Raw genomic sequence first — 20,946 nt, 5'->3', positions numbered from 1 at the left:
GCCAAGTTCATCTGCAGGTGACTGCTCCCCTTGAGCAACCACTGACCTGTGGCGCACACACCACCACTTATGCTGTTGCCGGCTGCTCCAGTGGGTGCAGTAGCGTGACTGAGTTGGTAAGCCTTAAGTAAAGAGACTGCAGACCCTTGTGTGATGGCATCTGAGACTGTGAAGCGCGGGTCTGAGAAAACCAGAGCCATCTGGCTTACTACACCTCTTGTGCTGTCTCCCCACTTTGGGATTGGATTGGCAGGAAATCATCTGGATTCGTCTTTCGTTCCTTTCATTTGTATTCATGTCCAATTACCCACAAGACCTAGCAAACTGCAGCTCCTGGAACTACTAAGCTCCTCCCTTGTCTCTGCTCCCTACCTAAGGATCCATTTATTTGTTCCTGGCATGCGTGTGGGCATGTGCGTGTGTGTGTGTGTGTGTGTGTGTGTGCGTGCGTGCGTGTGTCTGGTGTAGAACATGGAGGCTTGTACTGCTTGGCAAGCACTCTACCACTGAGCACCCCACCTCTTGGTTCCCAGAGGATCTTTTAAAGCTGAGAGTCCATTGCTCCCACGTAGAGATTTCATGGCCTTTAGGGTCAAGTCACCTCTCAAAGACCCCCAACTCCACACAGTGGGGCACACCCTGTCAGGCACACTGGTCTTCAGATGAGGCAGATCCACTCTGGGATTCCCTCTCAGGAACCCACAGAGGGTTCTCCTAAATGCCACAGCCAGCTTGTCCTCCTGTCCTGCTGGGCTTGTTGCCCCACATTTCTCCCTGGTACTTTTCGAGGTGCAGCGTTTCCTAAGTGCACTCGATTGTTTCCTCTAACACTAGAGCGTGAACGCTACTGTGATGGAGCTGTTATTGCTCTAGTGTATTCAACACTGGCACCACTGGGACCTCTGCTCTCACAGGGCAGCGTGGATAGCAAATCAGATTCAGTGTGCGATCAGGAGACCCTGGCTTCGAGCACAGACTGCAGCCCCACGGGCAGGAAACGCCTGGGATTGCTGTGCTGCCTGGCTGCTTCTGGACAGGCTGCATCTAGTCTTCTCCTCCCCAGCTCTGCCCAGACCTCACCCACCTACACACCTCTGCTTGAGCTGTGCCTACCTCCATCTCGCAACACACTAAGACCTACTCTAAAATCAGACCAGCAGGTACATGTGCTACCCATCACTAGTGCGGCAAACCATCCCAGCATGTATTGCACTCTTTATGGTACCAATTGCAACTGTTAGCAGGGGTGTTTCCTCCTGGAGACCATGGGAGTATCCTCACGGTTCTCTGCCTCCATCACAATAGCCCCAGGTCCTCCCCAGTCTCCTACAGACATGCTGGGTGTTACACGGAGGGTCCAGGATCATCATCCTGTTAAAGACCCCAGCCTAATTACACCTGTAAAACCACTTCTGCCGGCACAATAACGTCTACCAGTTCCAGGAACTGGGCTGTGGTTTTCTTTGGGGACCAATCAATAGCTATCCTCTGTGCCCACCAGGAATGCACACCATCTGCCCAAAACAGCACTCTGAGTCCATGACATTGCAAGGACCCTAAAGGCCCCAGGGAAAGCTGGGGAGGACAGTAGGCAGCTCCACAGCTGGAGTGCACCCTTGCATCCAGACCCCAGCTTGCCCCTAACCCTACTTCCTGCCATTGAAATCCCCGCAGGAGACGCTGGCATTGTCACTGTTGCCTTATTTCAGAACTTCAGTTAAACCCTGCATCTCAGCGGGTTCATCTCACCAGGAAACAAGCACTCACCAGGCGCTGGACCTCACTGCCGCTCTGTGTACACCATGGAAAGCATAGTGTCTCCCCTCTCACACTGACTTGATATGCAAATATGTGCTACAGCGATCGCAACAGGAGAGAGGACCCAGGAGAAAGGGAATTAGTGACAACGGGGGGGAAACAAAAGCATTGGAAGATTTCTGACCATATCAGACATGCTGCCTTTGCTTCTTCTGAACTGAGAGAACTGGACGGAAGTCATGCTGGACAGAACTACTGACCCTTCAGGCTCACGAAGCTATGGTCTTCCCGTCCAGATGTGCAGTGGGGGCCCAAGATGCTGCTCACTTATGGCAGGATGGCCTTTAGCTGGCCAGGGGAGCGAGGACAGAGAACACTAGATTTGAAGCAGGTGAGAGGAGGCTCCAGAAGGAGGCAGCCAAGGTCTGCAGCCCCCTTCTCAGCTCTGTCGCCTCCTGAATAATCTCTGGGGCCCACCAGAGTGGCCTGGCGGAAGCTGTGGACTCCAGGGGCCGGGCAGAGCCGTGAGCAGGCGCTCCGTGTACAGTGGAGAGGACACCTGAACACTTGTACCCTGCTAGCTCCTAGGCTCCGACCCCAGATTCTGAGTGCCTTTTCGATGCTTTCTGAACGACAAATGGAGAGGAGTCTGCCGAAGTGGGAAGATCCACTGCGCGTGTACACAGCACACTCAAGTCTTCATGCAGTCAACTCCACGTCACCTCATAATGCCGCTTCAATGGTGATGCCTTAAAATGGCCAGCCACAGAGGGTGACGCCAAGCCAGGTTAGTGTCACGTATCTCTTATGTGCACCACACCCTGCTGTGGTATCTGAGTTTGAGAAACAGTGGCTAGAAGGGACAACATCTGACCATAGCCTACTAACCTGCCACACTGGCCCCTACTAAGTACCCACAAGCCTGTTACAGAGACCACTTCATTGTCTCCGGACACAGCCCTCTAAGGTTGCTGTTTTTACAGTGGAAGGAATTGGAGCTCCCCTGGTCCCACCATCAAATGTTTCAGCAAGGACTCCAAGGTGAAGGCTGTGCTCAAGTGGGGCGGTCTGTCCCCAAAGCCAACATACATCCTCACATGTGTCACATAACACAGAAGGCTGTCACAGAAAGGTGACACATATGTGGGAGAATCGCCGTGCATTGCTACCCAGGCCCCACACAACTCCTCAGCAGGCTGTGCGCCACCATTCCTTCTAAGCCAGGACCACGCCAACCGAATCACTTCCTGTCCAGCAGACGTCTTCACACACCTGACAGTACAGCTCAAGGTGGCTCCTCGGCTGCTGCAGGGAGTCCACTGGGACAGACCCTAGTGACAATCTCAGAGGAGAGATGAGTGAGTTAGAGAGCAGGTAGACCAGGGGGATGGGGGTACAGGAGTAATGGAGTAATGGAGAAAAGTGACAGCCATGGGTAGTAAGAGGCTGTGCTTGCTCACTGCGGACTGATGACACACAACGACCACGGATGGCAGTTTGTTCTGACATCACTGGCCAGGCTTCATCAGGAACTGCAGCACCATACTGTCAGAGGACATGGCAACATAGGCTCATGATCTCTGAGAGTCACCGAACACATCCACAAAGGTGCCTTTAGCACGTCACCCGCAGGCCTTCCTATCAGGTGAGACACCTTTATTCACTATTCCCTGGTGGCAGGTCCTGCGATCCTTCCACTGAGCCACACAGCAAAAGCCCTGTGTTCTGGGTTGCTACATTTTACACACATAACTTGCACTCAACCTTGTGCTGCTTCTGGGCGGCCTGGGATGAGCCAGTTCATTCCTGCTGCTGCCTTCAACCCAGCAGCCCATCCGTCCAGTGCTCCACAGTGACAACTGACTAAACGGAATTCAAAAGCTGAAGGTTTTCTAATAATAAACTTTTTCCCCCCTGTTTTGTCAGTTTTTCTTTCCTTTCAGTTAGCTTCAAAGTCAACCAAGCAACTAGAGTCACTTACCAAGGCCATGCAATCTGCAGGCCCATTGTGAGTTACGGAGACACGCTGCTACACCAGCCCTTCTGGGTTTCCCGCTTTGCCAAGGAGCCCCTGGCTACCAGGCCCACATGAGCATGAAGGGGGGCTGGTGGCGCCTCCCGTGGGCACCTCTGACTGTCCCCTGCATTACACTCCCCTTATCCCACCCCACCTCCTCGCACATGGGCCCCTTCAGGCAGCTTCTCAGCCCACTTAAGACACTTTCCTAACGAGCTACTCTGTTGCCTCTCCGTGCTTACACAGACATCGACTCCAAGCTGCTCTAGATGTAAATAGTAACGGGTAGGCTGTCCTCCGACTTTCATTCCTGAAAGGCCAGCTTATCCTGACCCCAAAACCCTCAGACTAGCCCCCACCACAACCACTCCCAAAGAGAAGTCGCTTCCCCTTCTATAATAGGGTGCCCAGGGGCAAGAGGGGGTGTCCTCACAGCGCAGTGGAGACCACCGGCTCACCATAGCAGGCTCCAGACCTGCATAGGCCAGTGTCTACTGAAAGCCCAGAGATGCTGACACACAGTAGGCACACCTTCTGTGAGGCTTCAGCATCCCCGACTTGGTTCTTTCCCAGTCCCCACCAGTGCTGACCAGCTCGTTCCCCTGCTCGCTGTCTCAATGCCCTGAGGCTCCATCTTTTCTCCCTGGGAAGCAGGAGTACTTCCGCCAAGGCTTTAGCTCTTGCCCTCTCTCAGCTTGGATGGACGGGGAGAGAGGGAGGGAGAGAGAGACAGACAGACAGACAGACAGACAGACAGACAGACAGACAGACAGAGACAGGCTGCAAATGATAGCTCTTCCTGCCTCTGCCTTCTGGATTACCACACTGGATTACAGGTGCAAGTCACGCCTAGCTCTGGGTCACGCCAGGGCCTTATGGGTGCTAGGGGAGCCGTCCACCACATGAGCTGCATCACCAGCCCTACACCTTCATCCTAAGGAAACAGCATGGATGCAACCTAGGAAAGCCAGCTAGCTCTTCAGTGACGATACTAACCTGAGACAAATGTGTTGTCGTCAGAGAGGGAAAGGCAAAGGGAAGGTTGGCTAGGACAGCCCCTGACCGAGGGTCTAGCTAGTACCTGGGCACAGGCCCATGGGATACCCAGCACAGGTCTTCCCTAGGCAGTCAGTGTCACTCATCGCTGACCTCTGGAGGCCTACGGTACCACCACTACAAGACAAACTGTCTTTGGCAGTTGAAGAGGCAGGTACTCCAATGGATTAAGTAAGTGACCCAGCTGAAGGCAAGAAAACAGGAAGTGTGAGGTAGTCTGGCAGCCAGCCAGGGAGGTCTAGGCATGCTCACAGCAGGGACACAGCTGGCCCCAGGGGTACGGAACTTCCTCTACAGCTGGCAGTGCAGCTGCTGACAGAGCCTGAGGACCTTTGCAAGCTGTAGTGGGGATAAGGCAGGCTTCTACGACCAGTGGGATTGCTGCTTTCCTGTAGCAGACCTCCAACTATCAATAGCCACTAAGCAAAGGCTCACATCCCCCATGGCCTGGCTCACTGCTTCTTGCCTACGTCAGAGCACATAAGTGTAGTTCTTGCACGTTTATCTCCCCTGAACCCTGGCAGGAGGTTCCTCACGTTATTTATAGCCACGCTACCATGACATCATCTTCACTCACTCATCAGTCAGCATAAACAGTGCTTTCTATAGCTGGGGATCAGCTATGGTCAACCGAACACTTCCTCATTTGCACCTGACCCAGGGGCTTAAAAGGCTACTTGCTGGCAATCTCCTCGGGCTCAACTCAACAGCTCCGATGAGTGAAAACTTATCAACAAACAGGATGCCAAGAAAGAATACAACAGAACATGGCCCTATAACGGTAAGTGCAGATCACTCCGGAGACTTCAAGCCTTTGTGTTGCTTATTCAACAACACAGAATCTTGGCAGGAAAAAAAAAAAAAACAACTAAACTAGATGCCAACACCACCTTCCATGAACAAACTCCTCTTTAGTTTGCCCCACCTCAAGGGGCACACACTGTCCACTGGCAGCATCCAGAATATATGCCCCCCTGCCCTTTCCCACTGCCTTCAAGCTGAAGGCCAGGGCCTCCCACTTCCTCCCCGCAGCAGAGGCCCTGGAAGCTGCCTCAGACGTCTGCTTCCTCTCCTATCAAGAACACACCCGCCGTATCTAAGGAATTGGCATCCGTCCATCCCATCTGATAAAGAAGGAGGGAAACCCTGGGTGGCTGCAAGCCAGGGGACACACGTCCCACCTTCGATTTTTTGTTTTTTGTCTTGTTTTGTTTTTCGTTTTTTGGCTTTGGGGTTTTTGTTGTTTGTTTTGGGGTTGTTTGTTTGTTTGTTTGTTTGTTTGAGACAGGGCTTCTCTTGTAGTCCTAGCTGTCCTGGACTCACTTTGTAGACCAAGCTGTCCTTGATCTCCCAGAGACCCGCCTGCCTCTGCCTCCCACCATTTACTCAATGTTCCATTGTTTCCCTCTCTGACTTCAGAGTGCATGAGAAAAATAGCAAATGGCTGAACTGAGGGAGCGTTGAAAGCCAAGCTGCGGCCTTGTTGGGAATGAGGGCAATGGAGGCAGAGAAAGGGAAATGGGCAAAATTGCAAGAGTTTTGGTTACATGTATTTTTGAGTAAGCAAAAATATTTTGATAAATTTATTTGACGTAAAAAAAAAAGCAGGTTAAAAAAAAAAAACAAACCTACAAATATAAGGCATATCCCAGGCACAGAGACCACAAGTAAGGAGTTAGCTATAATGTCTAGGAAACATAATAAAGACAAATAGGCAATGACCTGCACTGGCTCTCTCTCAATCAGTCCCTCTCTCCTCTCCTCCTCCTCCTCTTCCTTCTTCTTCTTCTTCTTCTTCTTCTTCTTCTTCTTCTTTCTCTCTCTCTCTCTCTTTCTCTCTCTCTCTCTCTCTCTCTCTCTCTCTCTCTCTCTCTCTCTCTCTCTCTCTCTCTCTCTCTCCTGGCTGTCAAAAGCCTAATACAACAAAGGCTAACAGAGTTTCTTCGGTATTTACTGTAATAACTTGAAAATTATTTTAAATAGAAGTCATTTTCCTGGAAACTATCTGAACTAGAAGAGGTACTTACTACGTACCTATCTATCGATCTACCCACAGCTGGAGCCATCCCTGACATTTGACCCCAGCCCTTTTTTTAACATTTATGTGATTGGGACACCGTGTCTTTTCTTAAGAGGAGTTGGGCAATTAAGTTATGGTCATGTGGAAATATAGACAACCTTCAATTATCTATGACCGTGACAAATAAATCACTTTAAGTAAACCACTTAAATACATTGATTTAAGAATTTCAAATGAGTTACACCTAAGAACAGGCTTCTGTTGATTTCTTGGCCACTGTCACTGGATAATAAGTTCATTTGAGGCAGAGGTCATAGTTTTATATCTTAATTGCTCAGTACATGTTGCACATACTAAGATTTGCCCCCCCTAGGGACTGAACAATGGGGCAAATAAGTAAGTAAAATCTTGCTGCTCAATAGTTTATCACCATGAAAAATCCCTTCTTCCTCTTCTTTTTTTTTGGGGGGGGGGGAAGATGTCATTTTCGGATGAAATTGCCCAAAATTTAGGTCACAGATCTCCCTGGCCTTGGTAATACCAATGACAGGCCATTCTATAAGTAACAGATGATAGCCTATGTTTAGTAGATAGCATCATTTTAAATTAATTAAAAACCTTTACTGCCTCTGGAGAGACTATAAGCCAGGAGTATTAGACTGTAATCACACCTTCGGGGTCTCTGCTGGGATCTCAGATGCCTTCCTGTTTCAGCTCTAAGTTGGAAATGGACAGTGGGACATTTTTGTACTCTAAAAGCCTCCCTAGCTCAGGGCAAAGCAACCGCGTGGGTAATGGATCCGTGGCTAAGTGAGGGTGACTCAGGGGCAGGATGAGAGGAGCACCGCCATCCCAGCCAGAAGACGGAAACTCCATCTGAGCAAACACGGCCATCCTATCCTGTGGGCAGCTGACCTTCCCCTCAGCAGGCAGGAAGGGCATTGGAGCTTTTGGTTACCAGGCAAGGCCTGATCCACTCGGTCAACACTACACTAGCCATGCAGTCGATAGAGACTGGATGATATAAAAACCATAAAAAAAAAAACCCAGATGAATGTTATCAATATCAACAGCTAAGAGGGGCCGAGCAACTTGATCACCCAGACTCTAACCTGTCTTTCTGTGCAGTCGCTCACTAGCCAAAAGTTATCTATCATTTCTGCCTTATAGCTGAGAAAGAAAAGGCTTACAAAGGGCCTTTCTAGTCAAAGGGAGAGTGTGAATCTAACTGAATGCACATGGTCAGACCCACTTAGAACTCTCTAACTTCCACAAAAGGTTTTCAAGGAAAAATAAATAAATAAAGCCATGAAGTGCATTCCCAAATATTTCATAGAGCAATTAATTAGCTTTTCACAATCGGAACAGCTTCCTGTGTGCTGAGTGCATTAATGGCTACATAGCCAGAAATGGCTAAAAATGGTAGCAGCAGGCCCCTGAGCTTCATGAGGGACGTTCTTCTGATCATCCCAGAAGGGTCTCCTTGGCCCCCACCTCTTCCCTGTGACTGGACCATGGAATGAGGCAATGGTAAGGTAACAAACTCACTATTGTGACCCTTGGGGCATGTCACCAGTACTGGGTGGTGGAGGCTCTGAGGCACTGTGAGACCTGACACCCATTACTCGAGCCCACGAAGGCTGCACAAGGCTCCCAGAGCCTCTTCAACAGTCCCTGAAACACACCTGCCCAAGCCCCACCTGGCCAGATCACTGTGGTCAATGCCAATACGAGATCCAAATATTTAAATGGACTGCATTTTAAACTGGAATTCAGAACATGTGTCCACACATGACTAGGTAACTTGAGCTCCACAGCCCAAGGTTTACCAAACATTGTGTTCTAAAAGTAAAATAAATTTTAAACCAAATATTAAGCCATTTTTAAACAAAGATAATAATGCTTCAAGCTTGAAGTTGCTGTTCATTTCCTGTTTATATCATTAGATTTCAAGTTGTAAAAACAAAGACTTTTAGTTTTCTGTGTATCCTAAAGACAATTTTTATAGAACAATAAAAGTTTCCTCCTATATGGTGAGTTGCTGCCTTTATCATTTGTCCCAACAAGGAAATGCACAACAGCGTCCAATACTTTAGGAACCATCCTTCCTGCTAAGTTTTACATTTTCTGATGGCCTCATCTTTGGCCCATAGTCAGCTGTCTATATGCAAAGGAATGGGGAAGTACCTGGGGAAATGTGAAACGGTCTGAGACTTACTAGATGAACACATAGAGCCGGCCACATGTGTCCCCAGGTGAGTGACCTGCCCTGAAGCCAGAGCGTCCTGGGTGTTGCTGGGATCTGCACTGTCCAGAATCAGCCTGAACACACACAGGTTCTTAAGAAATGCCCATGGACGCTTCATCAAGACCCTTCCTTTCTCAGGGCCTCTCCCTGCTAAATAGAATAAGGATAGCAGAATCTGCTGAGTGGGTTCTCACAGACATCAATGGTAGAAAACTGAGGGGGGAAGAGGTGGTTGCAGAGCCAGCGTGGATCTGTGCATCTGATGCACACTGTAACTAGTCGGTGCGTCAGCAGCCGGCACAGCATCAGGCACACACACAGAGGACACTCTACTGACTGATGGATACACTGCTTTCTTGGCCTTTTAAAGCTCTCTCTCTCTCTCTCTCTCTTCCTCCCTCCCTCCCTCCCGCTCGCGCGCGCGCGCGCGTACGCGCGTGTGTGACGCACACAGGTGTGTGTGCAAATGCAACACACTGCCACGTATGAAGGTCAGGAGACAACTTGGATCCAGTTCTCTCCTTTTACCATGTGAGCCCTGGGGGTTGAACTCAGGTTGTTGGGCTTGGTAGCAAGCGCTTCATTTCCACCACTTAGACCTTCTGTATATCTTCAGGTTTCTGCAGGGGGTCTTAGGAATGTTACACACACACACACAGAGAGAGAGAGAGAGAGAGAGAGAGAGAGAGAGAGAGAGAGAGAGAGAGAGAGAGAGAGACACACACACACACACCTTGCCTCCCAAAGTATTTTGGAGGCCTTTCAGAGCCTACTTCGGTTATTCTTGCTTCAGGAACGCCCAGGGCCCTCCATGTACTCTACAAATGGCACACAGAGTCTGCTCATATGGGCAAGAGCAGTAGCTCAGAAACGAGGAACAGCATAATAAACTCAGCATTGTGGTGAAATGGGAGATAAAAACAAATCCGGTAGGACAGTAAATACTTCTGCAATTTCTGTTCTTGTTAGCTAGACTTTGCAGAGTCCCAGAAAAATGAACTTTTGCTCAATCTTTCTCATCATTAAATTTAAATACCCCCTCCCTATTACTGGATCAATAATTATATTTGTCCAAAATTGGTGTTTTGTTCTTTGAGAGCTGCTCTAGTCCCTTTCATTCTGAGCTGGAATTTAGCAACAGAAACTTTTTCAACAAGCAACTCCTGGCCGATTTTAAGTCTGTCCCTGGGCTAATGGTCTTGTGATCATCACAGAGTGTTGGAGGATGGTCAGATGTATTTTGATGCTAATTACTGCTTGAGGTCTCTGTGACCCACCTTTCGATTAATAAAAAGCCATGACACCCGGAGCAGGAGGGAGAGAGGGATCCTGGGAAAAAGAACAAGAGGAAGAAGAGACCCAAAGAGGAGAAGCATGTGGCCGGCGTGGATGGCAATTCAACCCAGCTGAAGAACATTAGCAAGTATTTGGGATTATGGATGGGAGGTAGCTTGATAGACATTATTAGAAGCAGATGGCATGGGATTGGGGCAGGGATCCTATATCCTATACCTGTCCCACCATGGGAAGTAATTCACAGGATTGATTTCTGCCTGCCCCAAGTGAACTAAGGTTATTTTAAAATATAGCAGGTGTCTGTGTCTTGATTGATTGCTAGCCAGGCATACTAATAACACAGGTAAATAAAAAAAAAACTACAACAGAGCCCTTTACCTATGTGTAACATAGTAAGACTCAGACAAAGAAATTCAAACTGAATCTGGGACATTGGTCCTAATGGAACAACCACACACACACACACACACACACACACACACACACACACACCCCAATTCCATGTGGGCCAGCCTACACACACAAACACACACACACACACACACACACACACAAATTCCATGTGGGCCAGCTGGGGCCAGGAGGGCATCAGCGGTCCATGAAATCTCTAGGTCAGTTGTCAGCTTTCCCTCACACTTCACTTAAGCAGGTCACCGCTTTGCCATCTACTGACTCAACAACGTGGTCTGAGCACTGGGACGAGGGCAGAGTTTAGTTGTTGAAATGAAAACCGCTGTTCAAACCACACAGAACTGGCTATGGATACCCACAGAAGAAAAGATAAGGGAACCTGCAAAGGTCAACATTTCCCGGCGCCCTCCGGCTTTCGGAGCCTATCTCAAAGCTGAGGCTGCAGGGAATTGCGTCAGGCACACCACCACTGAGCGCCAGAGTGCGTGGAGCCTTCCTGACTTGCTTTGGTTAAACTCTACACTGATCTCAAATACCCTGACCACACAGTACCAGAGGCAGCACCGGCAGGAAACAGAGGCTACAGAACTTGGAACTAGAGTGTAGCCTGCCAGAGCACCCCCACACCACGAGACAACCCTGCTGCACGGACCGCACCCCTCCTGTACAGCCTCTGGGGAGTGACCCCGAATCCTGTGCACACAGGGGCACTAGAAAAAAAAAATCACTGGTATTGACTTCAGTCACAGCAAGGACTCGCTCTGTGCAGCTGTTATGGAGTGCTAACATTCTGAGTAGATTTGATAGGTTTTAATGACAAGTGGGCCAGTTTTCAAATAACTTCCCACGCCACGCTCTTGGGGTGACGATTCACAGGACTGTGAGAAGGGCTCCCGGTCACCGGGGCTCCACATGCCCACTCGAGGCGCGGCAGGGAACCGCATCCTGCGCGCTCCCCGGGGAGGGCCTTTACCTCGAGGCGACTCAGACTGGAGCTCTTGGAGCGCGACTTCTTGCGCAGGTACACGGAGAAGAACCTGCGCACGGTGAACTTCTTCATGCTCAGCTCCATCGCCCCGCGCCCAGCTGCCAGGAGCCGCAGGGCCGGCGGGCGCGCATCCCCGGCACATCCCAGGCTGGGCAGCGCGCGGGCGGGCACGCGCGCCGGGGGAGCCCGACGCGGTGGCCCTGGGCTAGGACGTGGGCTGCAAGCACAAAGGGAAGGCCTCGCCGGCCACCGGGCCGGGCCCCAGGAGCACTCCAGCGGCGCCTTCGCCTCCGGCCAGGAGTACCAGCTCCCTCCGGCGGTAGGCCCCGCCCACAGACTACACCCAGCGCCGTCACGACCAATCAGAGTGCGCTGCTGTGCCACGCCTACGGGCCCACCCACCAATCAGTGCCCGCGGCAGGCGCTCTTTCTCCTTCAGTGGGAAAACCCGCTCCGGACAGCCCCACCCTCGTCCCGCCCACCAATCCCCGCTAGCAGTCCTTCCCAGGGGCGTCGTCCCCGTCACGCCCTCCAATCAGCGCCCGCGGCCCACCCCTTCCTCTCCTACTACTCCGGCCCTCAGAGAACCTTACGGCGCGGTATCGCCCCGCCCACTGCCACGGCCGCCAATCAGCGCCTACACCCGCTGTATGCCTAATCGGCGGCTCCGGGCTGGGGCAAGCTGCTCCTGTCCTGCCTGCTGGCCGCATCTGTCTGAGCTGTTGTGCTCTCCTCTGAACACACTCCTGCCTACTTGGACTCCACACTTTGCATCACGCTATTCTCCGCAGAGCAAAACTTGTATGGTTGAAGACCAAGCACGCTAGAAAGGCGCCCGCAAGCGCTACGCTCGGGTCGTTTGTCCAGCTGGTCCCCCGCAGCCCCCTTGTCCAGGAGCCATTGGGAGAGGACCTCCGCCTGCTTCTCAATGTCAGCCGCCTTCCTCCTCTCCGTGAGGATTCCTCACGTGGTCGGGGCCAGCAGCTGAGAACAAAGGCTCGCATCCGCTCTCTGTGACCTCCGGCTCCATTTATAGACAATTATCCACACAGATGACTTATCAGGAACATCCTGAGTGGCAATCTGAGGCAGCAATCAGAGCCTGCTGTAACCTGAGTCCAGATGATCCTTCCTGGACACCCAGGAAGAAAGGCTGAGGTTTATAAAATCCTGCGCTGTGTGACCGAGTGGAAGCAGACCAGAGAAGGGAGAAGAGGCAGGGGCCTCTGGGGTCCTAGGCTTCCCTCTGACTCAAGCACAGTCCCCTTGACCTGACATCCTGGCTGTGGCCACTCTGGGGAGCACAGCAGATTGTCCTGCATTAAATGCAGCCCACCAGGTAGCTACTCAACACTCTCCCTCCTAGCCTGGTGATAATCGGAAGGGACACAGGAATCAGGAGACCCAACATGCCAGGAGGCCCACAATGTCAAGGAAGACCTCACTGATTTCACCTGGATCAGGAGTCAGTCCTACTTAAAGAGGACTTTTAGGAACTGCTACCCCACCGGGGTGGGGCTCCGGAGATCGATTTGCCAGCAGTACAAGGGTCTGCCGCTTACTTCAGAGTACACACTGTGATTTGTGCTTGTATACAGACTTGGCCAGGCTCTGTGGTGCGTGAGCTCCCATTGGGGGCCTTCTCAGAATGAAATCAGGAGTGAGCTAAAATCAGGTCCTCTAAGCAAGTCTTTTTGGTTGCCATCCCTAAGAACTTGGAGTGTTTACTACTTTACAGCACCTGAGGGCAGGGCCTGGTCCTTCCTCAAGAAGACTCTAGCAATGGAGAGTTGCCATAGTTATAAATTACTATGGGGGACTGGCTCCTGGGACTCCTGAATTGGCAAGGCTGTGGAGAGTTTAGGGGCAGAGGCCTCTAGGTCACACTAGTCCCTGGTCCCCTAGATCACTGCTGCTCACTGACACCCTCCCAGGAAGCCCCCAAAGCCATGTCAATTTGCCCTTAGGCCACTAGGCTCAAGAGCTCACCACTTCTGAGATCATTTGCAATTTTATAAGAAAATCTAAGATAGGAAAATGTTTTCTTCAAGGTTGCCAAATACAAATAGCCAAAACACCATAAATGTAACATTAATATAATTCCTGATTGTTTCATGGTTCTTCTTGCTCTATGTAGTTTATTTTATATATGCATAATATAAATGTATAAGTAAAAAAATAAAAATAAATACTAATTTTTAAAAATCTAGACAGCCAGAAAGTCTCCAAAACATTGGAAACGAAGCTGAAAAGCAGGCCATGCTAGCTACATCCCAAAGCTAGCGCGGAGGGCTGCAGTGACACCCAGGCAGAGCCAGCAGTGCTCAACCATGTTAGCTGACATAAGATTTAGGGGGAAGTCAGGGATGCTTCAAGCTGAGGAAAGCATCACTATGTGGGCTCCATCCACCTAGAGCCAGGCTGACTCCCTGTGGCTTTAGCACTTTGCTGAAGGCCCTACCACCTGAAGTTCAGTAGCACAGAGCTGCTGTGCACAGGAATAGAAATCCGGGCAAATCATTAGTGTTGGCAGTCTCTCTCTGGATGTCATACTTGCCCTGGAATTTGTCAGGGTACGTCTAGAGCACCATGCGGGGTGTGTGTGTGTGTGTGTGTGTGTGTGTGTGTAGGAACCAGGCCCGACTGGGCTGCCTGCCTGTCTTGCTGTTTCATGTCCTGTTTCTAGCAGCTTCCATGTCTGTGTTTATCTTGGTTAGCTAGTCATGTTTACTGCTCTGAGAACGCGCCCCTCCCATCCTCGAGACTTTTCCTCCTGTGTGCAATCACCTCTTGAGGGATTTCACCTGGGAGGAGGATTCCTGTTTTGCTGCCTATATAAAGGCTCTTTGGAACTCTGGAGAGGAGAAGAATAAACCACTGCCGCTGCTGCTGCGGCTGCTGCTCTCATAGCACGAAGGACCCGCTGTGTTAGTGTGTGTGTGTGTGTGTGTGTGTGTGTGTGTGTGTGTGTGTGTGTGCATGCGTGTGTGTGTGTGTGCATGAGTTAAATCCGCAGTCCCTCACCCTAGACTTGGTACCGCGGTGGCGCAGGTGCCACGTGTGTGTGTGCGTGCGTGCGTGCGTGCGTGCGTGCGTGTGTGTGTGTGTGTGTGTAGGGTACAGGCCTCTTCTTTCCCTTAAGACAGAATGAGTGCTGAGCACTGGAGGGACACGCCTAGGAAACAATGAGACTAAGAAGGCAGATTGGCCAACTGGTTGACCACGCCTTCACATGCCTGTGTCTCCAGGACAGGACTGAGGGCTGCTGCTGTGACCAATACTTCCCCCTGCCTACCCCACAGGCCATCCCAGGCAGCCACAGCATATAGTCTTTGTCCAGGTTTACCTGTGTAGTCAGAGGTAGCTGCAGGGAGCCATGGTGTGTCACCGGCTGATTGGAGACATCATTACACAAGGAATGCCTACATAGGAATACCCCATGCATGCCTTAAAAACATGTAATTCTTATCTGTAAGTTCACCTCGGTAAAGCTAGGAACATACAAAGCAGGCACGAGGAAGGAAATGGAAATAAACAATGATAACACACTGAGAGGAGAAAAGTCACTGTGAGCTCAAAACTAAGAGGAAGAGAGGGACCAGGCTGGCACAGTCCTCAAGAAAAGACAGAAATAGTGGCACGCCTCAGGGTATAGAGACAGGTAGGAGGAGCTGCGTGCCTGATCAGTGCAAGGAAGCCAAGAGAGAGCTGGGATGAGCCTAAGAGGAGTAGGACTTCACAGCGTGAGAAAACAGATGTTTGGGAAAGCAGAGGAGGGGCTCTTCAGTATCTGGATGCTAACGTGATTCTAGAGCTGTGATTCCAGAGCTGTGGTTCTGGAGCTGTGGTTCTGGAGCTGTGGTTCTGGAGCTGCACAGCTATCCTGGAACCATGCGGAACCAGCTGTTGTGCTAAGCATGCTATGACATAGCTAACACTAGGAAGTACAGGCTCTCTGACTATCTGCTAAGCTGCTGCATTAACCAGTTCTGGGGCCAAACTTCTCTGAGAACTATTTCCATGGAAAATAACAAATCTCTCTATTAAGTTTTCTGTTAAGCTTTCAGCCGAAAGGACAGTATTTGATATGCTAAGCAAGACTGGCATTCTTTGCTCAGTTGGTTGGTCTAGAGACGTCTAGTTATCAAATTTAAATGTTTGTGAAAATTATTTAAAGGTTCTTTTAGCAGCCACGATGCTGATAGAATATTGTGGCAGAAAATGCAATGTAGTTGTAACGAGTCCTAACAGTGGTACAGGAGAATTGCTAATGTGGACTCACCCTCGGGCAGGCCAGGGGGTAACCTCAGCTCAGCACTGGGTCCATCACTGCAGGCTGGAGAAGACCTACCAGCACATGAGGTGTGATAGTTGGAAAACAGTGAAAAATTTTTCCCAAACAAAGAAGATAAAATAAGAAGTGGTAGATGATACACGTAGGACTACACCTTCATTTTAAAATGTTTTCTTGGCAATTGGGTGCCAGGTAGAGAATCCTTGGAGAGTGGAAACAGTTTCTCTAAGAGCTCTATGATATCCTGAGGGAATGACAGAGAAGACGCTACAGTGTTCCGGACAGACGTCGGACCGCGGGCAGGAAGTACAGAGGAGAGGACAGCTCCAGGACACATCTTCAGTCCCAGACTTCGCTGTCATGTTTCTCCTCAGCTTCTTGGTGTCATTAGCTCAGAGGCAACCACTCAGGATTACCATGGCACCCCACAAAGCCTCAGCATCAATGTCACCCATGTTTGATCCAAAGTGACTGGGATACGGAAAACAAAATACCTGTGACTTCCCAGGAAAGAGAGAACACAACTCTCAGACACACAAGCAAGCCACTTTGTTAAAGTTTGGGAGGGTCTTCACACTTAAATACCTCACATCCTTAAAAATACAGCAAATAATACCTGATAATCAAGAACTAACTGAGGCAATTTAAAAACTGCAGGGAAAGTGAAATATAAATTTAAATAAGACCCGTGATCGCAAAAAACAATTGCAGTATAATGAGGCCAACAGCCTTTGGTGTGAACACTGGAGTGTTCGGGATTTATTTTTGTGATTTCCTAATTGTTAATAAGTTCTCTCCTGCATACATTTGAATGTGAGTTAGGGAGAAGAGACGCGGTGACTAGGAGGGAGTGATGGCTGCTACTGGGAGCTGCAGTGCCACTCATCCTCTGTCTCCACTGATGGCTGCTGGGCCCACCCAGTGCCAAGCCTGGAGGCTCAAGGGGCAAGGTAGCCAAGGCTGTGATCACAAGGTGACTCTGCATGGTGAGAGAGCCCTGGGAGCCTCAGGAAACGCTGGGTTCAGCTGAGAAACAAGGGACAGCATCTAGATTCACTCCAGAAGATAAGGTCAAGTTGGTTGGTTGACAGTGAGGAAATGCTGAAGAGCCAAGAAGCAGTGTCCCAAGGACAGCTCGCAAGGCAGAGAGCTCTGGACAGGGTTTGTGCCTGGAGACTTTGAGGATCTTCTACTCTACCCTGGACAGTTGATGCTGTCCCCAGCCATCCTGAGCACAAACACCCTGCCCACCCAGATTGGGAGCAGTGACTTCTGTGTCAGATATAAATTGGCTCCGCATTCCTTGCCCCTTGCTGAAGGCTCCATAGGCCTCCTTGCCCATGAAGCAGAACCCAACCCCTCACCATACAAAGGCCCCAGGCTCCTGCACCCTGCCACCTCCCTTCCCTGCCTCCAGGCTCAACTTCTGGCTTGCTTCTTGGTTCCTGGATGTGTAGAGCTCAGGGGCCTTTGTTCTGTAGATAATGGGGAAGGTAAGACATATGCCAAGAATAGGTGGCCAGGGTCTAGAGAGATGGCTCAGCATTAAGAGGACTGACTGCTCTTCCAGAGGATCCAAGTTCAATCCCCAGCACTCTCATGGCAGCTCACACCTGTCTCTAACTCCATGATCTGACACCCTCACACAGACATACATGCAGGCTAAACACCAATGTACATAAAATAAAAATACTAATAATTATAAAAGAACAGGTGGCCCAAACAGCCCTTCCACTATCTGTGTGAAGACAACCTTGAAAAAACCTCACGCTGAAAACATACAAGTTGCGCCCGCGTGCCCAACATAAATAACCCCAGGCATTCTCTAGAGCAGTTCTCAGCCTTCCTAATGCTGTGACCCTGTAATACATACAGTTCCTCGTGTTGTAGTGACCCCAACTGTAAAATTACTTTCATGGTCACTGTTATGAGTCATAATGTAAATATCTGATATGCAAGGTACCTAATATGCAACCTCTGTGAAATGGTCATTTGCCCCCCAAAGGAGTTACATTGCTCTAAAGAAAGTAAGGCGGCCCACTCAGGACCAAGCGCATGCGCACACCAAGCACATGCGCAGGCACTAACCGGAAACCACAAAGAGACTCACATCAGGCTAAGGTAGAAGACCCGGAATCAGGTGTGTGGGTGACTCAGCTGGTGGAGGGGTCTAATGCGAATGGCAAGATGACCAAATGTAATATGTCCAAGGAAATTAAAGCAAGATGTGAAAACATGATTACAGGCAGGGGACCACAAATGTGACAATGAGATCTAAAGTCAAGCAAAGAACGATGTGACACTGGGTAGCTGTTCATCAGAAGCGGGCTAGCAGAGCGGCGCAGTTAAGCGGCAGGTCTTAAACAAGCAGGCATGTCTTATGAGCAAGCATCAACAACAACAACAACAAAAAGCCTATAATTTAGATTTCTACACACTATTGAGATCACATGGCCCGACTTTTGCTTTGCCAGGCCCTATCACTGAATCCTACCCGCTCCTGAAATGAGAGTGGGCCCTAGTTTCCAAGACTCTCCATCCACATCTAAGAGGTCCCTTGAGGCAGCCACCTGGACTTGCAGACAGTCTCAGGCCCTTCCAACCATCTTTTGCAAGCTTTGCCAGATACAGTTAACTGGATACAACCCTCACCACCACCTGCCATCCTGTCACCAAACGGACCAAGGCAGCAGGTGCACCCATAGCTCCTCATGCTTTCTAACTGAAGGGCACACCCCAGAACACAGCTGGCTCCCTGAACGACACGGACTCTGTCCCCTGCATGTGTAAAAATGAGCTGCCAGGGCCTATGATGAGGTGCTCTTGGCCTCTGCCTAGACCACCCTCCTTGGTTTCCATGTCTCTGCCTTCCTGTGTTGGGTCCTTGCTTGGCACCCTGTTTTGCCTGCTGCTGCTGCATGGCATGGCAGCTTTCTATGGCCTTTTCTACATCTGGTGCCAACACTAAACACTGCAGGTAAGCATCAGGCTATTATATTCTGTTCCTGTTATTTCCAGACATTTGCTTGCTATGAAGGGCTGAGTTTACATTATTGCTTTATCTTTGCAGCACATTAACCTAACGAACAAGCACAAAGAACCCCACTTTCTGCAATGAAGACACTGAGGCCTGGCAAGATGAGGAGGGCCAATGGGTCAACTAAGAGAAAAGGGACTTTTTCTCTCACATACAAGTCTGGGCATGAATTATGGAGGAACTCTGAAGTGGGGGGGGGGCAGAGGGGGAGGGCTAGCAGGAAACAGGAAGCAGGTTGAGACTATAGCAGGAAGGATCCTGTAACTTGAAAGGGAGGGAAAAGCTTTTCATAATAGAAAAGTCTAAAAAAAATCTGGAATGGGTTCAAAAGAGAATGTAAATTCCTTGCTAGATTTATTTTTTATTGCCAGAGATCTTCATCATTTAAAAATATTTCATAGGCATCAACAGTACAACACCAGTGCATCCGTGAGAGAGAGACAGGGACAAGATGAGCAAACAGAAACTTGTGAAAGCCACAGACACACACACAATGCTCAGAGGATGAAGGGAGGAAGGTCAGGATGCGGATGGGGTAAAGTGGGGAATTCTAAGCCATATGTTTGAAGACATTTGTAGGTTCAGTTTTTCTGGGAAACACACAAATAATGACTAAAACAAAGAACTCTTTTCTTGACTCATATCTGGCTCTGAGGTCCACGTGGCTATCTGCCACATAGGCCAAAGGTTTCCCCCCAGAGTATCTGGAGACAGCACCAGGGCCCACCCAAGGTAAGAGGCTATGTTAGTCTATCCCAAAGCCAGTGTCCCTAAATGCCAGCAGGTGAATCAGGAATAGGCTCATTCTGAAGGAAACGCCTATGCCTGGCGTAAGAACTAGAGAAACAAGGGGACATGCCAGTGTGAAGTTGTCACAACACTTGTTTTAAAGGTCCAGGTGGGGAACATGGAAAGCTGACTCAGAAGCGCATGTATGTGCTTGCTGGATGTGTGCCCTTCAAACACACAGCATAGTAAACACAGAACCCCAGGGCATGTGAGCTCATGATCCTGATAAAGTCCCTATGAACGTGTCAGTGGAGATGGCAAGCAGATGAGATTTATGTCGACTGCCTTAGGATATGTTCAACTATTTTTATCACAAGAATATACATCTTGGTATAACAAATAGATATGATTCTATAGATAGAAGAGGTAAAATAGATAAGATCTTCAAAAACCTCAGAGTCCTACAGAATATAGCATTAAAGATGTTTTATTAGTCTAAAGATTCTTTGACAACAAGACAAATTAACTCCTGGCAACACCCAGCCTACCTCAAAGAAGATGATGAGCATCAAAGAACTTCCTTATGGAGATGGCTTCAAATGTGACAACCCAGCCACTGGGCAAAATGTCCTCATTTTGGCTACAGACAGAATTCTGCTCGGATGCAGGCATAGTTGGTGGCCAAACTCTGCCAAGACAGGGTAAGCAAGTCCTCAATAGTTCCTGCCTCACAAATATGTCTGTCAGATATATTGGGTCAGAAGGCTGAAGATGATGCTCCAGTGTTATAGAGAGTTTTGGGTGACTGTTCAGGTAGCAAACTGTCTCTGTCATTTTTTTTTTTCACTTTGGAAGATGCTAGCCTGCACTCCCTGTATACTCAGGTAATTAATTTTATTCCTTCCCAAGTCTCTGATGGGATTGAAGACCAGATAGTTCAGTTTTACAATTAAGCTTAGTTGTTTAGGGCTTAAGATGTATTTAGGTCTAGATAGGTATTTTAAGTTGACAGAGATGAGATATGATAGATACGAACTTATAATAAGATTTTCAGACTCACCAAGATAGGAAAGATGTTTTCTTCAAGGTTGC

At 49.5% G+C, this 20,946-nt stretch overlaps 2 protein-coding genes across 2 annotated transcripts in view; one reads left to right on the top strand and one right to left on the bottom strand.

Annotated features, from left to right (window-relative positions):
* Window positions 1-11,957, bottom strand: part of Rps6ka2 (ribosomal protein S6 kinase A2) — a 140,744-nt gene extending 128,787 nt beyond the window's left edge. Inside the window, exon 1 of the mRNA XM_051164213.1 lies at window positions 11,780-11,957. Coding sequence (XP_051020170.1) covers window positions 11,780-11,878 — 99 coding nt within the window. The 5' untranslated portion in view covers window positions 11,879-11,957. The remainder of the gene's footprint in view (window positions 1-11,779) is intronic.
* Window positions 1-20,946, top strand: part of Mpc1 (mitochondrial pyruvate carrier 1) — a 363,284-nt gene that overhangs the window by 31,787 nt on the left and 310,551 nt on the right. The window lies entirely within an intron of this gene.

The sequence above is a fragment of the Acomys russatus genome, chromosome 21, assembly GCF_903995435.1.
Source record: "Acomys russatus chromosome 21, mAcoRus1.1, whole genome shotgun sequence".
NCBI lineage: Eukaryota > Metazoa > Chordata > Mammalia > Rodentia > Muridae > Acomys > Acomys russatus.
The sequence above is the reverse complement of the archived record's forward strand: the minus strand, read 5'-3'. Positions and strand labels throughout refer to the sequence as shown.